A 25,067-nucleotide genomic window follows, 5' to 3' on the forward strand; every position below is an offset into this window, starting at 1 on the left:
GGAGGGTTGGCTGTTGGAATTGGAGTATTTGGTGTTGCGATTGGAGGGTTGGGAATAGACGGTTGGGTGTTGGGATGGGAGTGTTGGGTGTTGGAATGGGAGGTTTGGGTGTTGGATTGGAGGGTTGTGTGTTGAGATTGGATGGTTGGCTGTTGGGATTGGAGGGTTGGGCGTTAGGATAGGCGTGTTGGGTGTTGGGATGGGAGGCTTGGGTTTGTGATGGGAGGTTTGGGATTGGAGGGTTGGGCGTTGGGATTGGAAGGTTGGGATTGGAGAGTTGGGTGTTGGAATGGGAGGGTTGGGTGTTGGGATTGGAGGGTTGGGATTGGAGAGTTTGACGTTGGAATTGGAGGGTTGGTGTTGGGATTGGAGGGTTGGGTGTTGGGATTGGAGGGTTGGGTGTTGGGATTGGAGGTTTGGGTGTTGGGATTGGAGGGTTGGGATTGTAGGGTTGATATTGGAGGGTTGGCTGTTGGAATTGGAGTTTTGGTGTTGAGATTGGAGGGTTGGGATTAGACGGTTGGGTGTTGGGATGGGAGGGTTGGGTGTTGGAATGGGAGGTTGGGTGTTGGGATTGGAGGGTTGTGTATTGGAATTGGATGGTTGGCTGTTGGGATTGGAGGGTTGGGCGTTAGGATAGGCATGTTGGGTGTTGGGATGGGAGGGTTGGGTTTTGTGATGGGAGGGTTGGCATTGGAGGGTTGGGCGTTGGGATTGGAAGGTTGGGATTGGAGGGTTGGGTGTTGGAATGGGAGGGTTGGGTGTTTGGATGGGAGGGTTGGGCGTTCGGATTGGAGGGTTGAGCGTTCGGATTGGAGGGTTGGGCGTTGGGATTAGAGGGTTGGGTATTGGGATTGGAGGGTTGCGTGTTGGGATGGGAGGGTTGGGATTGGAGTGTTGGGTGTTGGAATGAGAGAGTTGGGATTGGAGTGTTGGCGTTGGGATTGGAGTTTGGGCGTTGGGTTAGGAGGGTTGGGCGTTGGGATTGGAGTGTTGGGATTAGAGGGATGGGTTGTGGGATTGGAGGTTTGGGATTGTAGTGTTGAGCGTTGGGATTGGAGGGTTGGGATTGGAGAGTTTGGCGTTGGAATTGGAGGGTTGGGTGTTGGGATGGGAGGTTTGGGATTGGAGTGTTGGGCGTTGGGATTGGAGGGTTGAGTGCTGGGATGGCAGGGTTGGGATTTGAGGATTGGGATTTGGGATTGGAAGGTTGGGATTGGAGGGTTGGGTGTTGGGATGGGAGGGTTTGGTCATTGGATTGGAGGGTTGGGCATTGGGATTGGAGGGTTGGGATTCGATACTTGGGTCTTGGGAAGGACGGTTCGGCGTATGGATGGGAGGTTTGGGTGTTGTTGTTGGAGGTTTGAATGTGGGATTGGAGGGTTGGCCGTTGGTAGTCGAGGATAGGGATTGGAGGGTTGTGCGTTGGGATTGGAGCGTTGCGATTGGAGAGTTTGACGTTGGAATTGGAGTGTTGGGTGTTGGGATTGGAGGTTTGGGTGTTGGTATTGGAGGGTTGGGATTGTAGGGTTGATATTGGAGGGTTGGCTGTTGGAATTGGAGTATTTGGTGTTGCGATTGGAGGGTTGGGAATAGACGGTTGGGTGTTGGGATGGGAGTGTTGGGTGTTGGAATGGGAGGTTTGGGTGTTGGATTGGAGGGTTGTGTGTTGAGATTGGATGGTTGGCTGTTGGGATTGGAGGGTTGGGCGTTAGGATAGGCGTGTTGGGTGTTGGGATGGGAGGCTTGGGTTTTGTGATGGGAGGTTTGGGATTGGAGGGTTGGGCGTTGGGATTGGAAGGTTGGGATTGGAGAGTTGGGTGTTGGAATGGGAGGGTTGGGTGTTGGGATTGGAGGGTTGGGATTGGAGAGTTTGACGTTGGAATTGGAGGGTTGGGTGTTGGAATTGGAGGGTTGGGTGTTGGGATTGGAGGGTTGGGTATTGGGATTGGAGGTTTGGGTGTTGGGATTGGAGGGTTGGGATTGTAGGGTTGATATTGGAGGGTTGGCTGTTGGAATTGGAGTTTTTGGTGTTGAGATTGGAGGGTTGGGATTAGACGGTTGGGTGTTGGGATGGGAGGGTTGGGTGTTGGAATGGGAGGTTTGGGTGTTGGGATTGGAGGGTTGTGTATTGGAATTGGATGGTTGGCTGTTGGGATTGGAGGGTTGGGCGTTAGGATAGGCATGTTGGGTGTTGGGATGGGAGGGTTGGGTTTTGTGATGGGAGGGTTGGCATTGGAGGGTTGGGCGTTGGGATTGGAAGGTTGGGATTGGAGAGTTGGGTGTTGGAATGGGAGGGTTGGGTGTTGGGATTGGAGGGTTGGGTGTTGGGATGGGAGGGTTGGGATTGGAGGGTTGGGTGTTGGAATGGGAGGGTTGGGTGTTGGGATGGGAGTGTTCTGCGTTGTGATTGGAGAGTTCGACGTTGGGTTAGGAGGGTTGGGCGTTGGGATTCGAGGGTTGGGATTAGAGGGTTGGGTGTTGGGATTGGAGGATTGGGATTGGAGTGTTGGGCGTTGGAATTGGAAGGTTGGGTGTTGGGATGGGAGGGTTGGGTGTTGGGATGGGAGGGTTGTGTGTTGGGATGGGAGGGTTGTGTGTTGGGATGGGAGGGTTGGGTGTTGGGATGGGAGGTTTGGGATTGGAGGATTGGGCCATGGGATTGGAAGGTTGGGATGGGAGGGTTGGGTGTTGGTGTTGGAGGTTTGAATGTGGGATGGGAGGGTTGGCCGTTGGTAGTAGAGGGTAGGGATTGGAGGGTTGTGCGTTGGGATTGGAGCTTTGGGATTGGAGAGTTTGGCGTTGGAATTGGAGGTTTGGGCGTTGGGATGTGAGGGTTGGGTGTTGGAATTGGAGGTTGTGTGTTGGGATGGGAGGGTTGGGTGTTTGGATTGGAGGGTTGGGATTGGAGGGTTGGGATTGGATGGTTGTGTGTTGGAATTGGAGGGTTGGGTGTTGGGATTGGAAGGTTGGGCGTTGTGATTAGAGGGTTGGACGTTGGGATGTGAGGGTTGGGATTGGAGGGTTGAATTGGAGGATTGGGTTCTTGGATTGGAGGGTTGGTCGTTGGGACTGGAGGGTTGGGTGTTGGGTTGGGATGGTTGGGTGTTGAGATTGGAGGGTTGGGATTGGAGGGTTGGCTGTTGGAATTGGAGGGTTTGGTGTTGGGATGGGAGGTTTGGGTGTTGATATTGGAGTGTTGGGTGTTGGGATTGGACGGTTGGGATTAGAGGATTAGGTGTTGGGATGGGATGGTTGGGTGTTGGAATTGGAGGGTTGGGTGTTGGAATGGAGGGCTGGGTGTTGGGTTGGGAGGGTTGGGTGTTGGGATGGGAGGGTTGGGTGTTGGATGGGAGGGTTGGGTGTTGGGATTGGAGGGTTGGGCGTTAGGATGGGAGGGTTGGGTGTTGGGATGGGAGTGTTGGTTGTTGGGATGGGAGGTTTGGTTTTTGGGATGGGAGGGTTGGGATTGGAGCGTTGGGCATTGGGATTGGATGGTTGGGATTGGAGGGTTGGGTGTTGGAATTGGAGGTTTCGGTGTTGGGGAGGTTTGGGTTTTGGGATTGGAGGGTTGGGATTGGACGTTTGGGTGTTGGGATTGGAGGATTGGAATTGGAGGTTTGGGTGTTGGGATTGGATGGTTGGGTGTTGGGTTGTGAGGGTTGAGCGTTGGGTTTGGAGGGTTGGACATTGAGATGGGTGGGTTGGGATTGGAGGGTTGGACGTTGGGATGGGAGGGATGGGATTGGAGGGTTGGGATTGGAGGGTTGGGTTCTTGGATTGGTGGGTTGGTCGTTGGGATTGGAGGGTTTGGTGTTGGGATGTGAGGGTTGGGATTAGAGGGTTGTGTGTTGGGATGGGGTGTTTGGGTGTTGGGATGGGGGGTTGGGTGTTGGGATGGGAGGGTTGGTTGTTGGGATGGGAGTGTTGGGTGTTGGGATGGGAGGGTTGGGTGTTGGGATGGGAGTGTTGGGTGTTGGGATGTGAGGGTTGGTTTTTGGGATGGAGGGTTGGGATTGGAGGGTTGGGCGTTGGAATTGGAAGGTTGGGATTGGACGTTTGGGTGTTGGAATGGGAGGGTTGGGTGTTGGGATGGGAGGGTTTGTTTTTGGGATGGAGGGTTGGGATTGGAGGGTTGGGCGTTGGGATTGGAAGGTTGGGATTGGACGGTTGGGTGTTGGAATGGGAGGGTTGGGATTGGAGGTTTGGGTGTTGGGATTGGAAGGTTGGGATTGGACGGTTGGGTGTTGGAATGGGAGGGTTGGGATTGGAGGTTTGGGTGTTGGGATTGGAAGGTTGGGATTGGACGGTTGGGTGTTGGAATGGGAGGGTTGGGTGTTGGGATGGGAGGGTTGGTTTTTTGGATGGGAGGGTTGGGATGGAAGGGTTGGGCGTTGGGATTGGAAGGTTGGGATTGGACGGTTGGGTGTTGGAATGGGAGGGTTGGGATTGGAGGTTTGGGTGTTGGATTGGAAGGTTGGGATTGGACGGTTGGGTGTTGGAATGGGAGGGTTGGGATTGGAGGTTGGGTGTTGGGATTGGAAGGTTGGGATTGGACGGTTGGGTGTTGGAATGGGAGGGTTGGGATTGGAGGGTTGGGTTTTGGAATTGGAGGATTGGTATTGGAAGTTTGGGTGTTGGGATTGGATGGTTGGGTGTTGGGTTGGGAGGGTTGAGCGTTGGGATTGGAGGGTTGGACGTTGGGATGGGAGGGTTGGGATTGGAGGGTTGGGTTCTTGGATTGGAGTGTTGGGCGTTGGGGTTGGAAGGATGGGTGTTGCAATGGGAGGGTTCTGCGTTGGGATTGGAGTGTTGGGCGTTGGGATTGGAGGTTGGGCGTTGGGTTAGGAGGGTTGGGCGTTGGGATTGGAGGGTTGGGATTAGAGGGGCTGTGATTAGAGAGTTGGGTGTTGGGATTGGAGGGTTCGGCGTTGGGATTGGAGGGTTGGGCGTTGCGATTAGAGGGTTGGACGTTGGGATGGGAGGGTTGGGATTGGAGGTTTGGGCGTTGGGATTGGAGGTTGGGCGTTGGGACTGGAGGGTTGGGATTGGTGGGTTGGGTATTGGTATTGGCGGGTTGGGCGTTGGGATTAGAGGGCTGGGCTTTGGGATTGGAGGGTTGGACGTTGGGATGGGATTGGAGGTTTGGGCGTTGGGATTGGGGGGCTGGGCGTTGGGATTGGAGGGTTGGCCGTTGGGACAGGAGGGTTGGGATTGGAGGGTTGGGCGTTGAAATTGGAGGCTTGGGCCTTGGGATTGGAGGGTTGGCATTGGAGAGTTGGTTGTTGGGATGGGTTGGTTTGGTGTTTGGATTGGACTGTTGGGCATTGGGATTGGAGGGTTGGGATTCGAGGCTTGGGTCTTGGGATTGGAAGGTTTGGCGTTGGGATGGGAGGTTTGGGCGTTGGGATTCGAGAGTTGGGTGTTGTTTGGGAGGGTTGGGCGTTGGGATTCGAGGGTTGGGTGTTGGGATGGGAGGGTTGGGTGTTAGGATGGGGGGTTTGAGTTTGGGATTGGAGGGTTCGGTGTTGGTGTTGGAGGTTTGGATGTGGAATTGGAGGGTTGGCCGTTAGTAGAAGAGGGTTGGATTGGAAGGTTGTGCATTGGGATTGGAGCGTTGGGATTGGAGCGTTGGGATTGTTGCATTGGGACTGGAGAGTTTGGCGATGGAATTGGAGGGTTGGGCATTGGGATGGGAAGGATGGATGTTGGGATTGGAGGTTTGGGCGTTGGCATTGGAGGGTTGGGCGTTGGGGTGGGACGGTTGGGTGTTGGGATTTGAGGGTTGGGCATTGGGATTGGTGGATTGGGATTGGACGGTTGGATGTTGGGATGGGAGGGTTGGGCATTGGGATGTGTGGGTTGTGTGTTGGGATGGGAGGGTTGGGATTAGAGGGTTGAGCGTTGGGATTGGTGGATTGGGATTGGACGGTTGGATGTTGGGATGGGAGAGTTGGGCGTTGGGATTGGAGGGTTGGGCATTGGGATTGGATAGTTGAGCGTTGGGATTGGAGAGTTGGGCATTGGGATTGGAGGGTTGGGATTTGGGATGGCAGGTTTGGTATTAGAGGGATGGGTGTTGGGAATGGAGGATTAGGCATTGGGATTAGGTGGTTGGGCGTTGGGATTGGAGGGTTGGGTTTGGAAGGTTGGGCGTTGGTATTTGAGGATTGGGCATTGGGATTGGTGTGTTGGGTGTTGGGATTGGAGAGTTGGGCATTGGGATGGGTGGGTTGTGTGTTGGGATGGGAAGGTTGGGATTGGAGCATTGGGCATTGGGATGGGAGGTTTGGGTGTTGGGATGGGAGGGTTGGGATTGGAGGGTTTGGTGTTGGAATTGGAGGGTTTGGTGTTGGGATTGGAGGGTTGGGCGTTGGAATTAGAGGGTTGGGCGTTAGGATGGGAGGGTTGGGCGTTAGGATGGTAGGGTTGGTTTGGGATTGGAGGGTTGGGCGTTGGTGTTGGAGGTTTGAATGTGGGATTGGAGGGTTGGACTTTGGGATTGGAGGGTTGGTTGTTGGGATTGGCGGGGTGGACATTGGGATTGGAGGGTTGGGCGTTGGGATTGGAGAGTTGGGATTGGAGGGTTGGGTGTTGGGATTGGAGGGTTCGGCATTGGGATGGGAGGGTTGGGCATTGGGATTCGAGAGTTAGGTGTTGGGATGGGATGGTTGGGCGTTGGGATTACAGGGTCGGGCATTGGGAGTAGAGGGTTGGGTTTGGGATTGGAGGGTTGGGTTTTGGTGTTGGAGGTTTGGCTGTGGGACTGGAGGGTTGTGCATTGGGATTGGAGGGTTGGATATAGGATTAGAGTCCAGGTTGGGTGGGGGCTCAGTAAGGGCAGGAAGGAATCTCACCGGATAGATCCCCAGGATCCAGAGATACAGACGTCTGCGTTTGGCACTCCCGATCTTGCGGAAGAAAAATCCCATCTCTTCCAGGAAAAGAATGAGGATAACCAGAGTCAGCCCGGCGGGAATGATGAAAATCCAGAGCTCTGATTGGATCGCTGGAACAGATAGTGTGAAAAATATAAACTTCAGTTCGGACCCTCATGGTAGCTGAACCCAATCAGAACGAGACACTAGTTAGACTTCGGCTGGAGTATTGAGCACAGTTCTGGGTGCCACACTACAGGAAGGATGTGAACACATTGGAGATCGTGGGGAAGGTTCACAAGAACGGTTCCAGGGATGAGAAACTTCAGTGATGAGGATAGATTGGAGCGGCTGGGACTGATCTCTCAGAGAGAAGGCAGCTGAGAGGAGATTTGACAAAGATGTTCAAAATTGTGACGGGGGCCGCAGAGAGTAGACGGAGTGAAAAACGTTCCCGCTCGGAAAAGGATCGGGAACGAGCAGGCCGCAGATTGAAAGTGTTTTGTAAAAAGAAGCAAATGTGATGTGAGAATAATCTTTCCCAGCCCAGCGAGTGGTTGGGGTCTGGGACCCATGGCCTGGAGGTGTGGGTGAAGGCAGGTTCAGGCGAGGCCTTTGAGAGGGTGTTAGATGATTGTTTTAATGGTAACAATGTGGAGGGGGTAACGCAGAAGAGGCACGGGGACTGCACTGAGTCATAATGCTCGTTTGGAGAGCCGGCAGGGATCAGATGGGCCGAACGGAATCCTTCTGCCCCGTGACGATTGTGTGAAGGAAGACCTTGCTTCTCCTGTGCTCAGATTCTCATGCGATAAAGGTTAACATTCCATTAGCCTTCCCAATATCTCACTACACCTGTATGTTAGCCTTCAGTGACTTATGGAGAGGGACACCCGGGATCTCATTGTACATACATACTCTCTAATCTGTTACCATTCAGGAAATACTCACATCTGTTACTGCTACCAAAGTGGATTACCTCACAGTTTCCATATTATATTCCAACTGCCAACAGTACTTTGGTATGAGAGGATCTCAGATCAAAGACTCAAGGTATCAAATCAGTTTGGGTGCTGGGAGTTTGTCGAGGCCCCAGGTCCAATAGGGACCAAGTGTGGAACTTTAAGCAGAAGTCCAACAGGAGTTGGCGACGAGCCTCAGGCAACAGTTCCGGTTCTGGGGGAGGTGGGACCAGTACAAACCGGACGGTCTGCACCTGGGCAGGACTGGAACCGATGTCCTAGGGGGGGGTGTTTGCTCGAGCTGTTGGGGAGGGTTTAAACTAATGTGGCAGGGGGATGGGAACCGATGCAGGAAGTTGGAAGGTAGTAAAACAGGGACAGAAGCAAAAGGAAGTAAGGGGGAAAGTGCAAGACAGAGAAGACATAGTCAAAAATCAAAAAGGGCGACAGTACAAGGTACAGTGACTGGGGGGAGCTCAGTGAATAGGCCCAGTAATACTAAAAGGAGTAAAACTGGAGATGTTAAGAATCAAAACAGAGGAAAAAAATCCAACATAAGCGTACTTTACCTGAATACTCGTAGTATTCGGAATAAAGTAAATGAGTTGATGGTGCAAATCATCGTGAATGACTGATTTAGTGGCCATTACTGAAACATGGTTAAAGGATGGTCACAACTGGGAGTTAAATATCTGAGGGTGTCAAACTATTCGGAAGGACAGAGTGGATGGTAAGGGAGGTGGTGTAGCTCTGTTATTTAAGGATGACATCCGGGCAATAGTTAGGGATGATATCGGTGCTATGGAGGATAAGGTTGAATCCATTTGGGTGGAAATCAGGAATAGTAAGGCGAAAAAGTCACTGATAGGAGTAGTCTATCGGCCACCAAATAGTAACATTATGGTGGGGCAGGCAATAAACAAAGAGATAACTGGTGCATGTAGAAATGGTACAGTAATTATCATGGGGCATTTTAATCTACATGTCGATTGGTTTAACCAGGTCGGTCAAGGAAACCTTGAGGAAGAGTTTATAGAATGTATCCGCGTAGTTTCCTAGAACAGTATGTAATGGAACCTACAAGGGAACAAGCGGTCCTAGATCTTGTCCTGTGTAATGAAACAGGATTGATTCATGATCTCATAGTTAGGAATCCTCTCGGAAGGAGCGATCACAATATGGTGGAATTTAAAATACAGGTGGAGGGTGAGAAGGTAAAATCAAATACTAGTGTTTTGTGTTTAAACAAAGGAGATTACAATGGGATGAGAGACGAACTAGCTAAGGTAGACTGGGAGCAAAGACTTTATGGTGGAACAGTGGAGAACCTTCCAAGCGATTTTTCACAGTGCTCAGCAAAGGTTTATACCCACAAAAAGGAAGGACGGTAGAAAGAGGGAAAATCGACCGTGGATATCTAAGGAAATAAAGGAGAGTATGAAATTGAAGGAAAGAGCATACAAAGTGGCAAAGATTAGTGGGAGACTAGAGGACTGGGCAATTTTTAAGGGGCAACAGAAAGCTACTAAAAAAGCTATAATGAAATGAAATGAAAATCGCTTATTGTCACAAGTAGGCTTCAATGAAGTTACTGTGAAAAGCCCCTAGTCGCCACATTCCGGCGCCTGTCCGGGGAGGCTGGTACGGGAATCGAACCGTGCTGCTGGCCTGCTTGGTCTGCTTTAAAAGCCAGCGATTTAGCCTGGCGAGCTAAACCAGCCCCTGAGAAAATTTCTAATTTGTTTTTGCGATGGCCGGGAATCGAACCCGGGTCAACTGCTTGGAAGGCAGCTATGCTCACCACTATACCACCATCGCTCACTAAAGAAGAGTAAGATAGAGTATGAGAGTAAACTTGCTCAGAATATAAAAACAGGCAGCAAAAGCTTTTACAAATATATAAAACAAAAAAGAGTGGCTAAGGTAAATGTTGGTCCTTTAGAGGATGAGAAGGGAGTTTTAATAATGGGAGATGAGGAAATGGCTGAGGAACTGAACAGGTTTTTTTGGGTCGGTCTTCACAGTGGAAGACACAAATAACATGCCAGTGACTGATAGAAATGAGGTTATGACAGGTGATGACCTTGAGAGGATTGTTATCACTAAGGAGGTAGTGATGGGCAAGCTAATGGGGCTAATGGTAGACAAGTCTCCTGGCCCTGATGGAATGCATCCCAGAGTGCTAAAAGAGATGGCTAGGGAAATTCCAGATGCACTAGTGATGATTTACCAAAATTCACTAGACTCTGGGGTGGTCCTGGTGGATTGGAAATTAGTAAACGTGACACCACTGTTTAAAAAAGGAGGTAGGCAGAGAGCAGGAAATTATGGGCCAGTGAGCTTAACTTCGGTAATAGGGAAGATGCTGGAATCTATCATCAAGGAAGAAATAGCGAGGCATCTGGATAGAAATTGTCCCATTGGGCAGACACAGCATGGGTTCATAAAGGGCAGGTCGTGCCTAACTAATTTTTTTTTTTAAATTTAGATTAGACAATTATTTTTTCCAATTAAGGGGCAATTTAGCGTGGCCAATCCACCTACTCTGCACATTTTTGGGTTGCGGGGGCGAAACCCACGCAGACACGGGGAGAACGTGCAAACTCCACATGGACAGTGACCCAGAGCCGGGATCGAACCTGGGACCTCAGCGCCGTGAGGTGGTTGTGCTAACCACTAGGCCACCGTGCTGCCCTATGCCTAACTAATTTAGTGGAATTTTTTGAGGACATTACCAGTGCAGTGGATAACGGGGAGCCAATGGATGTGGTGTATCTGGATTTCCAGAAAGCTTTTGACAAGGTGCCACACAAAAGGCTGCTGCATAAGATAAAGATGCATGGCATTAAGGGTAAATTAGTAGCATGGATAGAGGATTGGTTAATTAATAGAAAGCAAAGAGTGGGGATTAATGGGTGCTTCTCTGGTTGGCAATCAGTAGCTAGTGGTGTCCCTCAGGGATCCGTGTTGGGCCCACAATTGTTCACAATCTACATAGATGATTTAGAGTTGGGGACCAAGGGCAATGTGTCCAAGTTTGCAGATGACACTAAGATGAGTGGTAAAGCTAAAAGTGCAGAGGATACTGGAAGTCTGAAGAGGGATTTGGATAGGTCAAGTGAATGGGCTAGGGTCTGGCAAATGGAATACAATGTTGACAAATGTGAGGTTATCCATTTTGGTAGGAATAACAGCAAGCGGGATTATTATTTAAATGATAAAATATTAAAGCATGCTGCTGTGCAGAGAGACCTGGGTGTGCTAGTGCATGAGTCACAGAAAGTTAGTTTACAGGTGCAACAGGTGATTAAGAAGGCAAATGGAATGTTGTCCTTCATTGCTAGAGGGATGGAGTTTAAGACTAGGGAGGTTATGCTGCAATTGTATAAGGTGTTAGTGAGGCCACACCTGGAGTATTGTGTTAAGTTTTGATCTCCTTACTTGAGAAAGGACGTATTGGCACTGGAGGGTGTGCAGAGGAGATTCACGAGGTTAATCCCAGAGCTGAAGGGGTTGGATTACGAGGAGAGGTTGAGTAGACTGGGACTGTACTCGTTGGAATTTAAAAGGATGAGGGGGATCTTATAGAAACATTTAAAATTATGAAGGGAATAGATAGGATAGATGCGGGCAGGTTGTTTCCACTGGCGGGCGAAACCAGAACTAGGGGGCATAGCCTCAAAATAAGGGGAAGTAGATTTAGGACTGAGTTTAGGAGGAACTTCTTCACCCAAAGGGTTGTGAATCTATGGAATTCCTTGCCCAGTGAAGCAGTTGAGGCTCCTTCATTAAATGTATTTAAGGTAAAGATAGATAGTTTTTTGAAGAAAAAATGGGTTATGGTGTTCAGGCCGGAAAGTGGAGCTGAGCCCACAAAAGATCAGCCATTATCTCATTGAATGGCAGAGCAGGCTCGAGGGGCCAGATGGCCTACTCCTGCTCCTAGTTCTTATGTTCTTATGATTCCCTCACTGACTAAAAATGTGTCTCTCTCAATCTTGAACATACTTATCAACTCAGCCTCTCTACAGTCTATTCCTGCAGTACAGAATTCCAGATTCACTAGACCTTAAGAACATAATATACAAGAGCAGAATTGGGCCATTCGGCTCATCGAGTCTGCTCCACCATTCAATCATGGCTGCTATGCTCCCCAACCCCATTCCCCTGCCTTCTCCCCATATCCCCTGATTCCCTTATTTACCAAGAACACTAGATTTGTGTTTGAGGTGCTGCTACCCACAGGGCTACAGGCCAAGAGCTGGATGGTGAAATCAGACAGAATAGCTCTTTCTTAGACCATCAAAACTAGGAGCAGGAGTCGGCAAATTTATCCATCTCGAGTCCGCTCAATGTGATCATGGCTGATCTCATCCTGGCCTCCTGTCCGTTCTCTGTAAGCCTTCAACCCATTACTATTTAAAAATCTGACTAAGTCCTTAAATTTACTCACTGTCCCAGCATCCACTGGACCTGGGTAGCGAATTCCACAGATTATCTCCCCTCTGAGGGAAGAAATCCCGCCCTACCCGGGATCGGCCTAGTGAACCTTCTCTGGACGACCTCCAATGTCAGTATATCTTTCCTCAGTTAAGCTACAAAAATAGTTCACAGTATCCCAGGTGCGTAACTAGGGCCTTGTATAGTTTTAGCAGGTCTTCCCTATTTTTATACTCCGCCCTCTTTGAAGTGAAGGGCTCCCCTTCGAGGCCTGGACAGATGTCAGTGGGCAGCCTGGATGTGGTGCCACATCTGGACATTGGGCCGATAAAAGTTCGGTGACCTTCTGCCCTCAGCAAGGGCGGGAGTAGAATTGGCACGGTCCAGCGGGGAGATAGCCGGAAGGCTGGATGTCCTGTGTATCAGTCGGGAGTGTCGGGAATTGGAGTAACAAGAGGCACCAATGTCGGTGCGGGGATAACACCAGGAGATGAGATCGGAAGCCTTGGGTCTGGGTCAGGCGTGGAGGGGAGAGGGGGGGTGTTGGTGAGCATGATGCAGTGTCACAGTCGGAAGGACGAATGGGCATTACTGAAGAGAAGCCAGAATCGAATAATAATAATAATCGCTTATTGTCACAAGTAGGCTTCAATGAAGTTACTGTGAAAAGCCCCTAGTAGCCACATTCAGGGAGGCCGGGACGGGAATTGAACCCGGGCTGCTGGCCTTGTTCTGCATTACAAGCTAGCTATTTAGCCCACTGTGCGAAACCAGCCCCTGGTATGAGCTGGACGCTCAGGAATTGTGGTGGGGTTGGCCAACTGGTTCATCCTGAGCAGCCAAGAGGTAGACTCACTTGGGCTCCGGTGTGGAAGCCGGGCATCCAGGGGGGTCGCTCTGGGACCCACAAGCTCTCACACCCTGGCGGCACCTCTGGAGTGATGGGTGCGCCATCTGGCCTCTCCACGAGGAGCCCGTCCACCAATGGTGAGCAGGAAGGAGCAGGCGAGCTGCCTATTATCTCCGCGGGCTCCTCTTTGGGCGCTGCAGACAAGGGCGGCAGCTCCTCTGCCACCTACCATGGTATCTTCCGCAGCCGTGATGACTGAGGGGTGGCTAGCCATACAGCTGGGTACACCCTCCCCAGGTGGAGCCTGCTTAGGCGCCATGTTCCACAGGACGACTGGCAAGGTCATCAGGGCCAACATGGCATCAGAGCCGAGATCTGCCTCCAATGCTGCTGGCAGCGCGGGGGCACTGTGGCATGGCACCCACGAGGATACACTCAACATTCTGAGAGCACAGGATATGAACGTACGTATGTCAGGGAACAAGAGGTGGCCACTGGGCCCCTCTCTTCACGCTTGGTGGTGAAGTGAGGGGCATCTCTGAGATAGATGACGAGCCTCTGGAGCTAACCATTGGGTAGCAGATGTTGGATGCCCAGCGGAGTGCACAAGGAGAGTCGGTGTAGATCCCCGAGGGTCCGTGTGGCATGGTCTCCCCCATGGAGGGGCACACGGAGCCCTACACACCACCTCGACCCCGGGAACCAAGGGCTCCATTGAGAGAGTGGCGACTCCCGTGGAGGGGCAGAAGTCGGGCATCTCAGGGGTCGCATGGGACCTACAAGCCATCGGGCCCACTCCGCTAATTCAATACAGTCATTGGCTGACTCGATTGTCACTTCGACTCCACATTCTTGCCGACCCCCTGATAATCTTTCACCCTGATAACCTTTCACCCCCCCCCCCCCGACCCCTTGTTAATTGCGAATCTATCCCCCTCTGCCTTAAAAACATTCAAAGACTCTGCTTCGCCCGCCTGTGGAGGAAGAGAATACAGAGACTCACCACCCTCTGAAAGAAAGGATTTCTCCTGATCTCCGTCTTAATCAGACAACCCCTTATTTTTAACAGTGACCCCCCCTCCCGATTTCTAGATTCTCCCACAATAGGAAACATCCACATCCACTCTGTCCCTACCCCCTCAGGATCCCGTGTGTCTCAATCAAGTCGCCCCTCATTCTCCTACACTCCAGCCCGACCTCTCCGACCTGTCCTCATAAGACACCCCGCACATTCCGGGTGTGAGTCTAATAAACCTTCTCTGCACGGCTTCCAATGCATTGACATCCTTTCTTAAATAATGAGACTAATACTCTACTCAATACTCCAGCTGTGGTGTCACCTGTGCCCTACGCGACTGAAGAACAACCTCCCTACTCTTGTAATCAATTCCTCCTCACAATAAACACTAATATTCCATTAGCTTTCCTAATTACTTGCTGTACCTGTACCTTCTGTGATTCATACACTTGGACACCCAGATCTCTCTGCTACTCAGACCTCTGCAATCTCTCACCGCTTACATAATAAGCTTCTTTATTCTTGCTGTCAATATGGGCGGCGCGGTAGCACAGTGGTTAGCACTGTGGTTTCACAGCACCAGGGTCGCAGTTTCGATTCCGGGCTTGGGTCACTGTCTGTGCGGAGTCTGCACGTTCTCCCCGTGTCTGCGTGGGTTTCCTCCGGGTGCTCCGGTTTCCTCCCACAAGCCCCGAAGATCGCGCTGTTCGGTGAATTGAACATTCTGAATTCTCCCTCAGTGTACCCGAACAGATGCCGGAATGTGGCGACTAGGAGCTTTTCACATGTGCTAATGTAAGCCTACTTGTGTCAATAAAGATTATTATTATTAAGATGGACAATTTCACATTTTCCCAAAACATATGCCATTCCCCAGATCTTTGCCCACTCATCTAATCTGTCTATATTTTTTTCTAGCTTCCTTACGTCCTCTTCAGAACGTACTTTCCTCCCTACCTTTGTGTTGTCAGTTAATTTAGCAACTTTACCTTCAGTCCCCTCATCTAAGTAATTTATATAAATTGTAAACAGTTGAGTCGTGTCACTGATCCCTGCTGCACTCCACTCATTACATCCTTGGCAGGGGAATGGGAACCGGATCTGTAGTCCAGCAACTAAGGTAGACGATAGTCAGGACGCCAAAGCACGTAGTGATGCAGTGGGGAAGGTAACAATGACAAAGGAGAGTACTTGCAGGCAAGGAGATGGGTTGAAGTGTGTATACTTTAATGCAAGAAGCATCAGGAATAAGGTGGGTGAACTTAAGGCATGGATCGGTACTTGGGACTACGATGTGGTGGCCATCACGGAAACTTGGATAGAAGAGGGCCAGAAATGGTTGTTGGAGGTCCCTGGTTATAGATGTGTCAACAAGATTAGGGAGGGTGGTAAAAGAGGTGGGGGGGTGGCATTGTTAATTAGAGATAGTATAACAGCTGCAGAAAGGCAGTTCGAGGGGGATCTGCCTACTGAGGTAATATGGGTTGAAGTTAGAAATAGGAAAGGAGCAGTCACCTTGTTGGGAGTGTTCTATAGGCCCCCCAATAGCAGCAGAGATGTGGAGGAACAGATTGGGAAACAGATTCTGGAAAGGTGCAGAAGTCACAGGGTAGTAGTCATGGGCGACTTCAACTTCCCAAACATTGAGTGGCAACTCTTTAGATCAAATAGTTTGGATGAGGTAGTGTTTGTGCAGTGTGTCCAGGAAGCTTTTCTAACACAGTATGTAGATTGTCCGACCAGAGGGGAGGCCATATTGGATTTAGTACTTGGTAATGAACCAGGGCAGGTGATAGATTTGTTAGTGGGGGAGCATTTTGGAGGTAGTGACCACAATTCTGTGACTTTCACTTTAGTAATGGAGAGGGATAGGTGCGAGCAACAGGGCAAGGTTTATAATTGGGGGAAGGGTAAATACAATGCTGTCAGACAAGAATTGAAGTGCAGAAGTTGGGAACATAGGCTGTCAGGGAAGGACACAAGTGAAATGTGGAACTTGTTCAAGGATCAGGTACTGCGTGTCTTTGATATGTATGTCCCTGTCAGGCAGTAAGAAGTCTTACAACACCAGGTTAAAGTCCAACAGGTTTGTTTCAAACACGAGCTTTCGGAGCACGGCTCCTTCTTCAGGTGAATGGAAAGGCTTGTTCCAGAAATGTTTATATAGACACAGTCAGAGATGCCCCGGAATGCGAGCACCTGCAGGCAATCAAATCATCAAAGATGCAGAGAGAGAGGTAACTCCAGGTTAAAGAGGTGTGAATTGTCCCAAGCCAGTTCAGTCGGTAGGCCTCTGCAAGTCCAGGCTTGTTGGTGGGGGCCGAATGTAATGCGACATGAATCCCAGATCCCGGTTGAGTCCGCATTCATGCGTGCGGAACTTAGCTATAAGTTTTTGCTCAGCAATTTTGCGTTGTCGCATCTCCTGAAGGCCTCCTTGTAGAATGCTGACCCGGAGATCAGAGGCTGAATGTCCTTGACTGCTGAAGTGTTCCCCAACTGGAAGGGAACAGTCCTGCCTGTTGATAGTCGCACGATGCCCGTTTATTCGTTGTCGCAGTGTCTGCATGGTCTCGCCATTACACGTGGAAACACCACCCACCAGGTACGCGGCGCATACTCGTGCGACTCGACCAATGTAGTCTACCTCATACGCTGCAGGAAAGGATGTCCCGAAGCGTGGTACATTGGCGAGACCATGCAGACACTGCGACAACGAATAAACGGGCATCGTGCGACTATCAACAGGCAGGACTGTTCCCTTCCAGTTGGGGAACACTTCAGCAGTCAAGGACATTCAGCCTCTGATCTCCGGGTCAGCATTCTACAAGGAGGCCTTCAGGAGACGCGACAACGCAAAATTGCTGAGCAAAAACTTATAGCTAAGTTCCGCCCGCATGAATGCGGACTCAACCGGGATCTGGGATTCATGTCGCATTACATTCGGCCCCCACCAACAAGCCTGGACTTGCAGAGGCCTACCGACTGAACTGGCTTGGGACAATTCACACCTCTTTAACCTGGAGTTACCTCTCTCTCTGCATCTTTGATGATTTGATTGCCTGCAGGTGCTCGCATTCCGGGGCATCTCTGACTGTGTCTATATAAACATTTCTGGAACAAGCCTTTCCATTCACCTGAAGAAGGAGCCGTGCTCCGAAAGCTCGTGTTTGAAACAAACCTGTTGGACTTTAACCTGGTGTTGTAAGACTTCTTACTGTGCTCACCCCAGTCCAACGCCGGCATCTCCACATCATGCCTGTCAGGCAGGGAAGAGATGGTCGAGTGAGGGAACCATGGTTGACAAGAGAGGTTGAATGTCTTGTTAAGAGGAAGAAGGAGACTTATGTAAGGCTGAAGAAACAAGGTTCAGACAGTGCGCTGGAGGGATACAAGATAGCCAGGAGGGAACTGAAGAAAGGGATTAGGAGAGCTAAGAGAGGGCATGAAAAATCTTTGGCGGGTAGGATCAAGGAAAACCCCAAGGCCTTTTACACATACGTGAGAAATATGAGAATGACTAGAGTGAGAGTAGGTCCGATTAAGGACAGTAGCGGGAGATTGTGTATTGAGTCTGAAGAGATAGGAGAGATCTTGAACAAGTATTTTTCTTCAGTATTTACAAATGAGAGGGGCCATATTGTTGGAGAGGACAGCGTGAAGCAGACTGATAAGCTTGAGGAGATACTTGTCAGGAAGGAAGATGTGTTGCGCGTTTTGAAAAACTTGAGGATAGACAAGTCCCCCGGGCCTGACGGGATATATCCAAGGATTCTATGGGAAGCAAGAAATGAAATTGCAGAGCCGTTGGCAATGATCTTTTCGTCCTCGCTGTCAACAGGGGTGGTACCAGAGGATTGGAGAGTGGCGAATGTCGTGCCCCTGTTCAAAAAAGGGAATAGGGATAATCCTGGGAATTACAGGCCAGTTAGTCTTACTTCGGTGGTAGGCAAAGTAATGGAAAGGGTACTGAGGGATAGGATTTCTGAGCATCTGGAAAGGCACTGCTTGATTAGGGATAGTCAGCACGGATTTGTGAGGGGTAGGTCTTGCCTTACAAGTCTTATTGAATTCTTTGAGGAGGTGACCAAGCATGTGGATGAAGGTAAAGCAGTGGATGTAGTGTACATGGATTTTAGTAAGGCATTTGATAAGGTTCCCCATGGTAGGCTTATGCAGAAAGTAAGGAGGCATGGGATAGTGGGAAATTTGGCCAGTTGGATAACAAACTGGCTAACCGATAGAAGACAGAGAGTTGTGGTGGATGGCAAATATTCAGCCTGGAGCCCAGTTATCAGTGGCGTACCGCAAGGATCAGTTCTGGGTCCTCTGCTGTTTGTGATTTTCATTAACGACTTGGATGAGGGAGTTGAAGGGTGGGTCAGTAAATTTGCAGATGATACGAAGATTGGTGGAGTTGTGGATAGTGAGGAGGGCTGTTGTCGGCTTCAAAGAGACATAGATAGAATGCAGAGCTGGGCTGAGAAGTGGCAGATGGAGTTTAACCCTGACAAGTGTGAGGTTGTCCATTTTGGAAGGACAAATCTGAATGCGGAATACAGGGTTAATGGTAGGGTTCTTGGCAATGTGGAGGAGCAGAGAGATCTTGGGGTCTATGTTCATTGTTCTTTGAAAGTTGCCACTCAAGTGGATAGAGCTGTGAAGAAGGCCTATGGTGTGCTAGCGTTCATTAGCAGAGGGATTGAATTTAAGAGCCGTGAGGTGATGATGCAGCTGTACAAAACCTTGGTCAGGCCACATTTGGAGTACTGTGTGCAGTTCTGGTCACCTCATTTTAGGAAGGATGTGGAAGCTTTGGAAAAGGTGCAAAGGAGATTTACCAGGATGTTGCCTGGAATGGAGAGTAGGTCATACGAGGAAAGGTTGAGGGTGCTAGGCCTTTTCTCATTAGAACGGAGAAGGATGAGGGGCGACTTGATAGAGGTTTATAAGATGATCAGGGGAATAGATAGAGTAGACAGTCAGAGACTTTTTCCCCGGGTGGAACACACCATTACAAGGGGACATAAATTTAAGATAAATGGTGGAAGATATAGAGGGGATGTCAGAGGTAGGTTCTTTACCCAGAGAGTAGTGGGGGCATGGAATGCACTGCCTGTGGTAGTAGTTGAGTCGGAAAATTTATGGACCTTCAAGCGGCTATTGGATAGGTACTTGGATTAGGGTAGAATAAGGGAGTGTAGGTTAACTTCTTAAGGGCAGCACGGTAGCATTGTGGATAGCACAATTGCTTCACAGCTCCAGGGTCCCAAGTTCGATTTCGACTTGGGTCGCTGTCTGTGTGGAGTCTGCGCATCCTCCCCGTGACTGCGTGGGTTTCCTCCGGGTGCTCCAGTTTCCTCCCACAGTCCAAAGATGTGCAGGTTGGGTGGATTGGCCATGACAAATTGCCCAAAATTCTATGATTAACCTAGGACAAAGGTTCGGCGCAACATCGTGGGCTGAAGGGCCTGTTCTGTGCTGTATTTCTCTATCTCTATCTATCTATCTATCCTGCCCACCGGTAAATGGCCCATTTATGCCTATTCTCTGCTTCCTGATGGATATTTACAGGTGACATTCATTCATTTCATCTGCGTGATTATAGTGGGTATTTCAGACATATAGTATTATACGTATTTGGTGGAGAAAAGGTCAACAGCCTGGGTTAGTGTGTTTGACTGCTGCAGTCATGTTTTTTTTTTTTAAATCCTCGTTTGAAAGACAGCTCGGCTTTTTGGAGAAGAGGTGCAATTAAAGCATCATAAAAGTTTAGTTTAATGGAGTTTTATTTATATTAAAATGGTTCTCTTGAGAGTAGTTAATTAGGAGCATTATGTCCAGCTTAGTGATGATGTAGTTAATGGGGGGGGGGGGGGGGGGGGGGGGAGCCAAGGGTTGAAGCAATCAGGTATTGAGGTTTTCAGGGTTAGTTTCTGGCTGGACGGTGAGCTGAGAAGCAATTTTTGAAGAAATGCAGCCAGGGATTTTGCATTATTCTGACAGGAGGTCGGGTCTCTTTCTTTAAGGAGTCTCAAAAGATCTCTTTCTCAAAGTGGGGTATTCAAGACAGCTCTAACCAGCAAGTATTTCCTGGGTGCTAACTGTATTTAAAAGTGGATTGAGGTCTGAGATGGTTTTGTTTATTGAGTGGGAATAAAGATAGCAGTTGAGGGTTATTGAGTCACTGTATTGATTAGCATTGTTTAAAGGGTAATTGCAAGCTATTTTCTGGTGTGATGTTAAAGATATTTTAATAATGTGTCAGTAATAAAGCTTGTTTTAATAAACTAGATCCCTATTTTGTGTGAAATTACTCCTGGAGTTCTTCCCTCACAGTCTCACTGAAGGGTTTGTACAACAGTGGTTTAGCACAGGGCTAAATAGCTGGCTTTTAAAGCAGACCAAGGCAGGCCAGCAGCGCGGGTTCAGTTCCCATACCAGCCTCCCTGAACAGCCGGAATGTGGCAACTAGGGGTCTTTCACGGCAACTTCAATTGAAGCCTACTTGTGACAACAAGCGACTGTAATTTTTTCATTTCATTTCAGTGAAGCCAAAGACATCCTGAAGATGGAGATGTAAAACCTGGATTCTGGATTCCTTCTTAAAAGTGGAGCGGAAGCTATGCTTGAAAGAGTAGCTTGGAAACACGGGAGTGGATTTTTAAAAATACAAACAGCTGAGAGAGAGCAATGTTGAAAAGAAGATTTGAAAGTGTGCCTTTTGAAAGTGGCAGTAAAGGGCTATTGCATCATAGTCAAATTTCTCATGTTGAACAATTTTTTTTTCCTGTTGCTAAAATAAATTGACGGTCTGAACTGCCACATTTTCTATAAAAGAAATAACACTTACACTCCCTTGAGGCAGGGCTCCGTTCTGAGATCTCCCCGTCCTGTTATAGAATCTTTACAGTGCAGAAGGAGGCCGTTCGGCCCATCAAGTCTGCGCCAACCCTCTGAAAGAGCACTTTATCTGTGAGGTCAATGGGGATCATACAGCAGGACGGTAGCATTGTGGCTAGCACAATTGCTTCACAGCTCCAGGGTCCCAAGTTCGATTCCGGCTCAGGTCACTGTCTGTGCAGAGTCTGCACATTCTCCCCGTGTCTGCATGGGTTTCCTCCGGGTGCTCTGGTTTCCTCCCACAGTCCAAAGACGTGCAGGTTAGGTGGATTGGCCATGATAAATTGACCTTAGTGTCCAAAATTGCCCTTCGTGTTGGGTGGGGTTACCGGGTTATGGGGATAGGGTGGAGGTGTTGACCCTGGGTAGCGTGCTCTTTCCAAGAGCCGGTACAGACTCGATGGGCCGAATGGCCTCCCTCTGCACTGTAAATTCTACGATAATCTATGATACGAATGATCATGGTAACCCTTCCGAATTGGAAAAAGGCACTCAGCTGATCCACTGGAGCCAGGTACAGACAAACTGGGGGCCACTGTGACCTTCAGAGCCACTGGCATCGGGTGCGCAACCCCCCCCCCCCCCCCCCCCCGCCACCCCCAATACAGCTGGAGACCATCTCCAACACAATCGCATGACATAATGATGTCTCGGTGTCCCCAGAGAGACAGAGCATCCTGTGTCACTGGACCTCGGACAAAGAAGACGTACGGAATGCTCTCCTCCATGGGCAGAGGTATAGAATATAAAAGTAAGGATATAATGTTGGAATTGTATAAAACACTGGGGAGGCCACAACTGGAGTATTGTGGGCAGTTCTGGTCCCCACATTACAGGAAGGACATTATTGCTCCGGAGAGAGAGCAGAGGAGGTTTACAAGAATGTTGCCAGGGCTGTAAAAGTGTAGCGACGAGGAGGGATTGAAGAGGTCGGGGCTGTTTTCGCTGGAACAGAGAAGGCTGAAGGGTGACGTGATTGAGGTGAACAAAATTGTGAGGGTTAGAGATAGAGTGGACAGCAGGAACCGGTTTCACTTGTCAGAGTTCAATAACCAGGGGTCTTAGATTCAAGAAGGATTAGAGGAGACATGAGGAAAAACCTTTCCACACAGAGGGTAGTGGCAGTCTAGAATTCACTGCCCGAGTTGGTGGTGGAGGCACAGACCCTAAACTCTGTTAAAAAGTTCCTGGATCGGCACCTTCAGTGCTCTAAGGCCCAGGGCTATGGACCCGGTGCAGGAAAGTGGGATTAGAAAAAGCATCTGGGTGTGTTTGGGTCGGAATGGACCAGATGGGCCAAATGGCCCCTCCTGTGCTATATCATTTCTGGCAGGAGAAACAGTGGTGTCTTCCACTGGGCCTTCCGGCTTGCTGTCCCCCCCCCCCAACCGCTGGCCCTCAACCCAACCCTCCTCCCCTCTGCTCCACCCGTGCCTCCTCCCTACACCTGGCCTCCTCCCTACACCTGGCCTCCTCCCTACACCTGGCCTCCTCCCTACACCTGGCCTCCTCCCTACACCTGGCCTCCTCCCTACACCTGGCCTCCTCCCTACATCTGGCCTCCTCCTCCACCTGGCCTCCTCCTCACACCTGGCCTCCTCCCTACACCTGGCCTCCTCCTCCACCTGCCCTCCTCCCTACACATGGCCTCCTCCTCACACCTGGCCATTCCCTACACCTGGCCTTCTCCCTACACCTGGCCTCCTCCTCCACCTGGACTCCTCCTCCACCTGGACTCCTCCCTACACCTGGGCTCCTCCTCCACCTGGCCTCCTCCTCCACCTGGCCTTCTCCTCCACCTGGCCTCCTCCTCCACCTGGCCTCCTCCTCCACCTGGCCTCCTCCTCCACCTGGCCTCCTCCTCCACCTGGCCTTCTCCTCCACCTGGACTCCTCCTACACCTGGCCATTCCCTACATCTGGCCTTCTCCCTATACCTGGCCTCCTCCCTACACCTGGCCTCCTAATCCACCTGGCCTCCTCCCTACACCTGGCCTCCTCCCTACACCTGGCCTCCTCCTCCACCTGGCCTCCTCCCTACACCTGGCCTCCTCCCTACACCTGGCCTCCTCCCTACACCTGGCCTCCTCCCTACACCTGGCCTCCTCCTCCTCCATAAAGCCTGAAATCCTGACCATAGGCCGGGGTTAACCACATTCACACCAATGCAGAGGAGGAGGAATTCCTGGAGTGCGTACGAGATGCCTTTCTGGAGCGATACGTCGAGGGCAATCACGCTATTGGGAATTCAGTGTTGGTACACAGTAGGACAGGACAAATTCATCCCCTTGCTGTAAATTTCCCAGTCGGGATGGTGAGGGGCTCGGAGGGGAACCTCCAGGTGGTGGGGGTCCCAGGTATCTGCTGCTCTTGTCCATCTAGATAGTAGAGGTCGTGGGTTTGGAAGGTGCTGCCGAAGGAGCCTTGGTGAGTTGCTGCGGTGCATCTTGTAGATGGGACACACGGCTGCCACTGTGTGTCGGTGGGGGAGGGAGTGAATGTTTGTGGATGGGGTGTCGATCAAGCGGGGCTGCTTTGTCCTGGATGGTGTCAAGTCTTTTGAGTGTTGTTGGAGCTGCGCTCATCCAGGCAAGTGGAGAGTTTCTATCAGACTCCTGACTTGTGTAGATGATGAACAGACTTTGGAGGGGGTCAGGAGATGATTTATGGGCGGCACAGTATTTAGCACTGTTGCTTCAAAGCGCCAGAGTCCCAGGTTCGATTCCCGGCTTGGGTCTGTGCGGAATCTGCACGTTCTCCCCGTGTCTATGTGGGTTTCCTCCGGGTGCTCCGGTTTCCTCCCACAAGTCCCGAAAGACGTGCTGTTAGGTGATTTGGATATTCTGAATTCTCCCTCTGACCCGACCAGGCACCGGAATGTGGCGATGAGGGGTTTTTCACAGTAACTTCACTGCAGTGTTAATGTCAGCCTGGTTGTGACACTAATAAAGAGTATTATTATTATTATTACTTTCCGCAGGATTCCCAGCCTCTGACCTGCCCTGGTAGCCACAGTATTTATACGGCTGGGTCCAGTTCAGTTTCTGATCAATGGTAACCCCCAGGATGTTGATTGTGGGGATTCAGCGATGGGAATGCCATTGAATGTCAAGGGGGCGATGGTTAGATCCTCTCTTGTAGGAGATGGTCATTGTCTGGCACTTGTGTGGCGTGAATGTAACTTACCCCAAGCCTGGATATTATCCAGGTCTTGCTGCATTTGACCTGGACTGTCTCATTATCTGAGACCAGGCCATGTTACAGCTTTTAGTTACTCGGTAGGGTTGGATGCCATGTTGAATCTCACGTTGGCCGGTCGCAAGGTGGCATCCATCGCACAGCAAGTGGTCAGGATGATCGTCAGCTCTTTGGACGATCAGGCCAATTAGTCCCACGCTCCCGAGCCCACCTACTCTCACCCCCGCAGTCCTGTGAATCTTTCCCCTTCCAACATTCATCATCTTTTGAGGGTGACTCTGCTTTTTCTGGATCACAACACCTTGCTGTGTAAAATGATTCTCTTCAATTTCGTCCCCTCGATCTGGTTGCCAACACTCCAATTGTCTCATTGGCTCGATCAAATCCGATCCCGGCGATTGTGAACGCCTCGATTTCAATATCCCTCCTTGAATCTCCTCCCATCCAAGGCGAACGATCCCAGCTTCCCCCAGTCTCTCGCCCTCCGCGTGAACTCAAGCCCCTCCCATTCCCATCTCCCCCAACCCGGAGCCATTCCAGGTAAATCTCCCTCCTCCGCGCCTTCCCTCCCCACCCACTCCGAGGCCTCGACGGCCCTCCCTCCCTCCCCACCCACTCCGAGGCCTCGACGGCACTCCCTCCCTCCCTCCCCACCCACTCCGAGGCCTCCGCCGTCCCTCCCTCCCTCCCCACCCACTCCGAGGCCTCGCCGTCCCTCCCTCCCTCCCCACCCACTCCGAGGCCTCGACGGCACTCCCTCCCTCCCTCCCCACCTACTCCGAGGCCTCGACATCCCTCCCTCCCGCCCCACCCACTCCG

The 25,067-nt window shown here is 50.6% G+C and overlaps 1 protein-coding gene and 1 non-coding gene across 2 annotated transcripts in view; both read right to left on the minus strand.

The window, feature by feature from the left end:
* Positions 1-6,985, minus strand: part of si:dkey-16n15.6 (organic solute transporter subunit alpha) — a 26,114-nt gene extending 19,129 nt beyond the window's left edge. The window contains exon 1 of the mRNA XM_038782539.1: positions 6,858-6,985. Coding sequence (XP_038638467.1) covers positions 6,858-6,932 — 75 coding nt within the window. The 5' untranslated portion in view covers positions 6,933-6,985. The remainder of the gene's footprint in view (positions 1-6,857) is intronic.
* A 2,601-nt stretch (positions 6,986-9,586) lies between these two features.
* trnag-ucc lies at positions 9,587-9,658 on the minus strand. The gene has a single exon. It is a non-coding gene; the product is annotated as a tRNA-Gly (tRNA).
* Between the last annotated feature and the right edge of the window lie 15,409 nt (positions 9,659-25,067).

This window comes from Scyliorhinus canicula, chromosome 21 (genome assembly GCF_902713615.1).
Source record: "Scyliorhinus canicula chromosome 21, sScyCan1.1, whole genome shotgun sequence".
Classification (NCBI taxonomy): Eukaryota; Metazoa; Chordata; class Chondrichthyes; order Carcharhiniformes; family Scyliorhinidae; genus Scyliorhinus; species Scyliorhinus canicula.